The sequence below is a fragment of the Melanostigma gelatinosum genome (genome assembly GCF_949748355.1).
Source record: "Melanostigma gelatinosum genome assembly, chromosome: 19".
Lineage (NCBI taxonomy): Eukaryota > Metazoa > Chordata > Actinopteri > Perciformes > Zoarcidae > Melanostigma > Melanostigma gelatinosum.
The window spans coordinates 22,187,328-22,197,168 of NC_136652.1; the positions used below are offsets into that span (position 1 = coordinate 22,187,328).

A 9,841-nucleotide genomic window follows, 5' to 3' on the forward strand; every position below is an offset into this window, starting at 1 on the left:
CATAATACATTATAATACATCATTATACATGATAATACATCATTATACATGATAATACATCATTATACATCATTATACATCATAATACATCATAATACCTGCTGTATATTCAGATACCACAACAGTGTTAAAGGCAACGATAGAGCTGATTATTGAGTACTGTCTCTTTAAATCACAGCTGGCAGTAAACGATGTAAACATGTAATTTCTGCTCCCTGGTTGATGTCCGTGTGTCTACTCTGTGTCTGCTGTGTAGAAAGCTCTTCCATCCAATAGCGAGAGTGGAGGACCGACGGAGGTAAAGCTTAAAGCTGATTGGCTGATTGACTTCCTGCTTCCGGCATCATGTGATCCGCTCTGTTTCCCAAAATGTGTTGGTGGTCAAAGCGGATCTGGAGGGTTTCAAATTCAGCTTTCAAAGGTTTAATCAGACGATTCAAACAAGAACTTTGCCGGCAGACATTTTGGGAAAGCAGCCACTGTGTGCTGTGATTGGCTGGTCACTGTGATGTCATACACGGTCACGCCGTCTTGTTCTCAAGCCTGAGGCACGCCGGGGGGGAGGGACCCATTGACACACCACTAAAGCTACAACTCCGCCCACCCGGAGTGCCCCAGGGTGCCAAAACAAGCGCGCCCCCGACAGACCGCACCCAGCTAACGCCCGCCGTGCTTAAGTGTGTGAGCGGCTAACGCTGAGCGCCAGTGACTCATCCATCATCTGGGTTCATCAGGAGTTCACAGCAAATGTTGATGATGAACAAACGTGTCATTAAATCCTGTTTTAGATGAAGGAGATTAATAAACAGCTTTGAGATAATCTGAGCAAAGTAATGAAACCGATCCATCGATGTTTGAGATGTTTTCTGTTTTTTCTTTCATTCATTCATTCATTTCATTGACGCTCGAGCTCATCCTAATGATTTGCATGCTTCTTCTTTTTTTGCTAAAATACATCTGCTCTGTAAATCACAAGTCTCTCTTCTCCTTTCAGAAAAAATGAGAAACCAAGTAAAATAATAATAATAATATTCATTAAATATGAAGCCCAGTTATTTATAAAATAAAGATTTAAAACAAGAATGAAATAATCGTGGACTGAGGTATTTGGCCGTCGCCATCTTGTATTTTTGCAACCAGTGAACAGGAAGTGACCACATCTGGACTGAGGAGGAGTGACGTAGAGACGGCGTATACGCTGGTGTTGACCTGTCAATCAGCGTGTAGCCCCGCCCTAAAGCATCCCCTGCTTTATGGTCTGTGTGACTCTAATGGAGCATCGTTGAGGAGAAACTTTACGCAGGAGATCGTACGAACCGCTGTGTGACGATGCGTTGGATTATTCTGTGTTTGTCGGTACGAGCGACCACGTTTCACAGGACGATCGTTGATTCATAGAAAACGCTTTAAAGTCTGAATTGCATTCTTAAGGAGTCGGTGCAAACAGTCTAAAAACGAGTGGATTTAAATGCGGTACGGTACTTTTACGTGTGAGCTTGTCAGATGACAACATGTCATCAGCCCTGTTGTACCTCGTGAACACATCGTTCTCCTCTCTCTTTGTCTGTGCTCAGCGTCAGACCCTCATTGTACACTTTCCAGATGTTTGATGATTCCAGATGTCAGAGAGTCCATGACCGGAGGTTGACCCTCACTTCCCCCCTCAGCTTCCTTCTCTGTCCTAAAGTGCACTCCGGTGTATTTGAGGGGAAACACCCGGCGTGTGCAGCCAGGAGCTTAATCAGGGCGAACAGAGGACGGCAGGAAGCGGGGAACGTGACCGCGGCCCACGCCAGCAGCATCTCTGATCACTCGTGTGGCTTCATGTTGCACAGGAGAGAAGCTTGTGAGTCATTGCTGCATGTTGAGCAACACGCAACTCCATTCCTCCGTTGATTGATTAGGCTGCGGTGTGATTGGTAATCATATCCTGCTTCACACTAAACGCTGTGAGGCACCAGACGGACTCGGCTCATCCATTCAGCCTGATTGCTTTGGCTCACTTTCTAAAAGAAAGTCCAAACGTGTCAAACTCTGGTGTCGCTCCAAAACACATCGCAGACACGTGAAGAATCTAAAGCTGCAAACCTGAGCTGAGTCCACAGCTGGATGGACGTCTTCCACACGTCCTCACCGTAACAGCAGGGAGTCTAGAGGTTCAGTGGCGTTGGGTTGCAGATGTTAGAGGAGCTGGAATAACGTCAGCGATAAGGTCAGACTGAGGTCATGTGTCCAAATGTTGGGACACATGAGCACATGGACAATGTTGGCAGCCAATGTGTGCATCAGTTCTTTTGAAGTAAATATTGATTCAATGTCCGTAGAATAATGACACCGTCAGTGTTTCCATTGGTTAAGTCTGGCTAATGCGCCAATTCATCGTTTGCCAACCGCCACTACACCTCGAAGAAGAAGAAAGTGTCGCGTGCCTGTGTTGTTGTGCTTATGAGCGGCAGCGCTGAGGACCCGGATGTCGATGGAGGAAGTCAGTAGCCTGCCGGCCGTATGACAGATCTCAGTCTCGTTTTTGTCAATAAATCATGGCCGAAGCGTCGCTAGAATGACGGAGCGGTTTGTTTCTAAGCGCGCACGGCTCGTCCGGTTGTAATAATATGATGAGTGAGGAGCAGAGGAGCGATGCTATCGTTAGCATCGGTCCTAGGACGAGCTAACCGAGGACGGAGTCATCAGAGTAGTGTAAAAAAAAAGTATTTCAATCGGCTCAGGCACCGAAAGGAAGCACCGAAATCTGTTCAAAATCTGAAATTGTCTACAAAGTTGTACAATTACAAACTAGACGTTTAGTTTTGTCTACACCTCTTGAAAATGTCCCCGCAGTGTGACTAATACAGGATTATCTAATATCTTATATGTTATATCTAATATATTATATGTTACATCTAATATATTATGTTATATGTTATATCAAATATCTTATATGTTATGTCTAATATGGTATATGTTATATCTAATATCTAATATCTTATATGTTATATCTAATATCTAATATCTTATATGTTATATCTAATATGGTATATGTTATGTATTATATGTTATATCTTATATATTATATCTAATATGTTATATGTTATATCTAATATCTAATATCTTATATGTTATCTCTAATATGGTATGTGTTATATGTTATATCTAATATCTTATATGTTATGTTATATCTAATATCTTATGTTATATGTTATATGTTATATCTAATATGTTACATCTTATATGTTATATGTTATATGTTATATCTTATATGTTATATGTTATATCTAATATCTTATATTTTATATCTAATATCTTATGTTTTATATCTAATATCTTATATGTTATATCTAATAGATTATATGTTATATCTAATAGATTATATGTTATATCTAATAGATTATATGTTATATGTTATATCTAATATCTTATATGTTATATCTAATATCTTATATGTTATATCTAATATATTATATGTTATATCTAATATATTATATGTTATATCTAATAGCTTATATGTTATATCTAATATTTTATATCTAATATCTTATATGTTATATCTAATATCTTATATCTTATATCGAATAGCTTATATGTTATATCTAATAGATTATATGTTATATGTTATATCTAATATATTATATGTTATATCTTATATGTTATATCTAATATCTTATATGTTATATCTAATAGCTTATATGTTATATCTAATAGCTTATATGTTATATCTAATAGATTATATGTTATATGTTATATCTAATATCTTATATGTTATATATTATATGTTATATCTAATATCTTATATGTTATATCTAATATCTTATATGTTATATCTAATAGCTTATATGTTATATCTAATAGATTATATGTTATATGTTATATCTAATATCTTATATGTTATATCTAATATCTTATATGTTATATCTAATATATTATATGTTATATCTAATATCTTATATTTTATATCTAATATATTATGTTATATCTAATATCTTATATTTTATATCTAATAGCTTATATGTTATATCTAATAGCTTATATGTTATATCTAATATATTATATGTTATATCTAATATCTTATATGTTATATCTAATAGCTTATATGTTATATCTAATATATTATATGTTATATCTAATATCTTATATGTTATATCTAATAGCTTATATGTTATATCTAATATATTATATGTTATATCTAATATATTATATGTTATATCTAATATCTTATATGTTATATCTAATAGCTTATATGTTATATCTAATATCTTATATATTTACAGTTGTCTACACATTTATTAATCTCAATACCATCAAATCTGAACACATTTACAGTTGTTTGGTCTGATAGTGGAGCACACAGATAGTACACGAGCAGAGCGATGAGGTTTAACTTGCACCTCATCAAGTCGCGTAGTTATTGATCTTCCACGTTCATTGACACCTGGTTCCAACATGAAGCCTTCAGACGTATTGTTACTGCTGTCTGAAACACATCAACGGTCTTCATCTGTGGATGGATCATCGTCATGACACTAAATTATGGGATGTTGGTCCCACAACATGCATGACTCAGCTATAAGTCTAATTCAAACCTGAAGAAGCTTTTAAGACATTTTCATTCAGTTACTTTTGTCTGGAGGTCATCGTGATGTTCTCTGGTGCCAGATATTACTGCACACACACACACACACACACACACACACACACACACACACACACACACACACACACACACACACACACACAGACACACACACACAGACACACACACACACACGCACACACACACACACACACACAGACACACACACACACACACACACACACACACACACACACACACACACACGCACACACACACACACACACACACACACACACACACACACACACACAGACACACACATATCTGATGACTGTGTCCCTGTTCTTTTCCCTTCATGCTCCCCGGATGCAGATAAAAGTTATTCCAACCAGACCAGCCCCAAGTGCGTCTCCTCGTGCTCTTCATCGTCGGAGGCGGAGCCCAACTCCTCTTCCTCCTCGTCCTCCATCCTCCCCGTCAGCCAGATGATCGACAAGGTGAGGGGCTACTGCTCCACGCGCTCCGACAACTTCTACAAGAACATCATCATGTCTGACAGCTTCGCCCACAGCACCAGGTTCTAGAGCTGTTCTAGAGCTGTTCTAGAGCTGTTCTAGAGCTTTGTTCGTTTGTGCTGACAAAACATGAATTCAGACTTTTTACAAATCACTATGTAGTTATTTCAGCTTCTTTTTATCTGTACATTTAAATGAAATCACAGCTGAATCAGTTTATTCTGGGTTCATACAGCTGTAGTAAAGCAGCCATGTGTGTCTTGTTAGATTCAGTGAAAACTCCTCCAGATGATGTTATGAACCACACATGAGGGACTTCCTCAACAAGTACAGAGCAGCACTAGTTAGTTATGTCATCTGGTTGATGAAACCTCCTCTCATGAACAGAACATGGTCAGAAAGTTCCCTTTGCGTTTTGGTGTGAACACAGCAGCTCCTCTGACGTTCCTCCGGAGCAACAGTCACAGGTAGAAGGTGTTCTCCCGCTGTGTGTCTCCTGATTTCATTTCTTTATAGTCTTCAACATTCCTGAACAGCTGGTTGGTTTGTGTGACAGAATACTAACTGGCTCAGTTTGAACCAGAGCCCTCGACTCAATGTCTCTGAAAATCTGCAAAATGTTCAAAAGTAAATCTGAACTTGCTGCAACCGACTGCTAAAAACCCGGAGCCCATTACCCCATAATCGTGGACCAGGTCCCACATCCTGGTTCCACGTCCCCGGGTCTCCTGGTGCATGAGTATGTGTGTGTGAGAGCGCCGCGGTGGTCAGAGAACGGTGATGTGATTCTACTGTTTCAAACCAAATTATTACAGTTATTACAGGGTCGGCCTGCCAGGATGGACAGTGAAGAGGAAATGAAGGGGGGGGGGGGGGAAATAATAACTGTAGGTTTTGGTGTTTTTTTAGACTGTGATGTTTGTTCATGTGTGTGGAGCCATATCCCATGTAAATATCTCTTCTATGTGCCTTATTCTATATTGTCATCATGTATCCGGACGGTTGCTGATGTTCTGGAAGGTTCCTCGGCACCGAACATACAAACACACAAACGTACAGCTCGCCGTCACGCAGGCGGAGAGGCAGAAGCGCTGCGACGGACGAAGCACAGAAGAAGAGTTAGTCTTCATCCAGCCAGCTGCAGACCAGCTGTTTCTCAAACCAAAGAACAACATATTTACGTCATGATGTCATCTACACTGTCGTAAAAACAAAGACCAAAAACCACGACAACACTTAGCCCGTCTGTTGAGCCGAGCTCGCCGCTGAGGCTCCGCCCCCGGCAGCGAGGTTTAGCAATCATAGACGTCTCATCTGTGATTGAGGATTCTTGTTTATGCTCGAACATGTTTTTTTTCCAACAGCTTTGTTTTTAAAATCTTTCAATGAGAAACATTCAGCGTGATATTATATTCTCTCTTTAAATGGTGCGTTTGTCCACAGTACTGAAGAAGAACGCTGTTCCCACTGGTGTCCAGCCGTGCACATAGTTTTGGGTTTTATTCATCTGTGTTTTGAGAACTCCACCCAAACACAACGGAGGGAGATCGTATTCCACTTGTGGGGCTTTAATAATCTGAAAAATGGCAACAAAACAATTTCCTGAATACTTTGAATAATCGACAGAATCTGCTGACAGCGAGCTCTTTGGATTATTCTGAGAAATCGTGTTTTTATTATCGTAGCAGCACAAGTGAAATGTTTCCGTTGAACGTCAGCAGAATGTTCTGCACGGCTCGACACCACGAGGGAGGAAATGTTCTAAAGCCAGAGGCCCATCCAGCAGCTGCTTTATTCCATAATCACACAGTTATTTATCAAATATTACAAAAGGTTGAGTCATCGGGCACGTCCCCATTATTCCACCACTTTGTGCTGCCGTGAAAGTCGACACTTGAACTTCAAACCGGCCGTGAACGAGTCGCCCGATTGATCTCTGATCTTGAATGAAGCCGGAGAGGACGACTCTTTTCCAGCAGCGGCTCCTAAAAATGAATTCTGTTTCAAACTGTTTCAATCTGCGATAAATCCATTTCCCTCGGAACCTTGAGAGGAAGCAGTTCAGTTCAAAGACAGGAGAGTTCCTGAACATCTGCTGCTACACGTCACAGAGACGTTCTTCATGGAGCAGCGTAGAGATTCATCAGCGTCACTGTTGCTGTGATCTGCAGTAGAACACGTTCTGTTTGTTTGGTTCCTTTCTCTCTGGAGAACCGTTTGACTGCCTTGTTTAAAACAGTTTCTTTGTTTTTACCCTTTAATTAGAATGAATGGAGGACACCAAAGAACTCAATTCAACTTTTTTGGGGGACAATATTTACCTAAATATACATAATATTCATTTTTAAAAGACCAACAGCTCACTGTTGCACTCTGTGTATCAGGCAGTGTTAATATTTAAGATACATCATCCAGTTTCATGTTCAATAAAAGAGAACAAAGGAATGATGTGTGCTTTTAGATCATTCTAAAATGTGCCGAGTTGTCATTTTTAGGCTCGTTTTCCTCCAAACATGAATGAATCATTTCAGACGTGGAGAGAGGATCAACTCAGCACGGCTTTAAGATGTTCTGAGGGAAAGGTTGTTTTTAAGAAGGAAAGAACACGAGAAAAAGAGTTCACGTCTTTATTCTTCTTTGTCTTTTCTTTGTGCTACATTTCATTGATTGTGTGGATGTACAGTGTCTCAGCTCCTGTTTTAGTCCAGAGGCTCCTGAAAGCTGAAGCTCAGAGATCCTTTTAGGAATCGTAGGATTTCGGATGACTCATCGAGCGCTGGCTACCCGGACCTCCGGCGTCCCCGGGGAGCCAGCGGTGTTCACCAGCAGAGCCTCGTTGTGCAGCGGCGCTTCCTGTCACGCGTTTCCTGTTAGAAGAAGTATCGCAGTCCTCAGGCACAGCGTGGAGGACCAGGTGAGGCGTGTTTGGCAGCTTCCTGCTCGGTTCTGCTGACCGTCACTGACCCGGGGTCAGCCCGAGGGTCACTGTTATGACTCGTGTCTCACGGCACACGTGTTGACGTGTTGACGTGTTGACGTGTTGACGTGTTGATGTTGCCTCCAGGATCTCCATGCAGACGGACGCGTGACGGGAAATCAGCCAAAGATGAACTCAACTCTTCTTCCCCGTTCAGACACTTCTGCTGCTCGTGTTGTTGATTTCTGATGATATTAATTGATCTTTTACTGTTGTTTCGTATTTGTATGATGATGTTTTGGTTTGTCAGTGAAGTTCACTTCAGCATTAAAGGGAACTATAAGTTGAGACTGTGTTGTCATTGAGTGCTTTGTGGACGGGTTGAGCTTCACGGACAATGAAACCTGAATCTGATCCACGCATTCAACTCTCGAAACGTGAAACTCTGTTTTAGGAAATATCAACTTGTTGGATTTTCAATGAATCCAAAGGAAAAGCCTGTGGACGTAACAACTGCAGGAGAGAAGTTAACTACGACTCCCAGGGTGCATCAGTTACAAACATCCAATCACAGAGCTCCAGGTTCACGCGTGTCCAGAATTCAGTAACTATGGAAACGCGTTGAAGCAATGCGACTCAGCTCTGAGTCACACCATAGCAACAGCAGCTGAGGCTCATGGGTATTGTAGTACTTCAGCTTTAAAATTCTGATAAATAATCTGGTTGACCAAAATTGATCTATTTTTAAAATGTAAAGAGACGGAGCCTTCCTGTACCTTTTGGAAGCTCGTTGATTTTACAGCAAGAGATTTTTATTTTGTATTTTTCAGAGAAACATTCTGGAAATAATCATATTTATTATAAAAAACATGGATGAAGCTCGTCTGTGACATCATATATTCTGCGAACAAGCTTATAGACGTCGATAATAAATATATAAATAAATAAAGTCACATTAAAATGATATTTATATTTTTACTTTTTTATTTTTAATATTAATATTATTTTAAGCCACAAAACATATCAGCTTATATACTGTGAAAGTAAGACTGGAAGAAGTACTCCACAGTGAAGAAGTACTCCACAGTGTAGAAGTACTCCACAGTGTAGAAGTACTCCACAGTGAAGAAGTACTCCACAGTGTAGAAGTACTCCACAGTGAAGAAGTACTCCACAGTGTAGAAGTACTCCACAGTGTAGAAGTACTCCACAGTGAAGAAGTACTCCACAGTGTAGAAGTACTCCACAGTGAAGAAGTACTCCACAGTGAAGAAGTACTCCACAGTGAAGAAGTACTCCACAGTGAAGAAGTACTCCATAGTGTAGAAGTACTCCACAGTGAAGAAGTACTCTACAGTGAAGAAGTACTCCACAGTGAAGAAGTACTCCACAGTGTAGAAGTACTCCACAGTGAAGAAGTACTCCACAGTGTAGAAGTACTCCACAGTGAAGAAGTACTCCACAGTGTAGAAGTACTCCACAGTGTAGAAGTACTCCACAGTGAAGAAGTACTCCACAGTGAAGAAGTACTCCACAGTGTAGAAGTACTCCACAGTGAAGAAGTACTCCACAGTGTAGAAGTACTCCACAGTGAAGAAGTACTCCACAGTGGAGAAGTACTCCACAGTGAAGAAGTACTCCACAGTGTAGAAGTACTCCACAGTGAAGAAGTACTCCACAGTGTAGAAGTACTCCACAGTGAAGAAGTACTCCACAGTGAAGAAGTACTCCATAGTGAAGATGTACTCCACAGTGTAGAAGTACTCCACAGTGTAGAAGTACTCCACAGTGAAGAAGTACTCCACAGTGTAGAAGTACTCCACAGTGAAGAAGTACTCC

At 40.3% G+C, this 9,841-nt stretch overlaps 1 protein-coding gene across 1 annotated transcript in view; it reads left to right on the top strand.

The window, feature by feature from the left end:
* adgrg6 (adhesion G protein-coupled receptor G6) overlaps window positions 1–8,332 on the top strand; it is a 55,318-nt gene extending 46,986 nt beyond the window's left edge. The window contains exons 27-28 of the mRNA XM_079290897.1: window positions 4,943–5,067; window positions 6,106–8,332. Coding sequence (XP_079147023.1) covers window positions 4,943–5,067; window positions 6,106–6,273 — 293 coding nt within the window. The 3' untranslated portion in view covers window positions 6,274–8,332. The remainder of the gene's footprint in view (window positions 1–4,942; window positions 5,068–6,105) is intronic.
* Window positions 8,333–9,841: the final 1,509 nt, after the last annotated feature.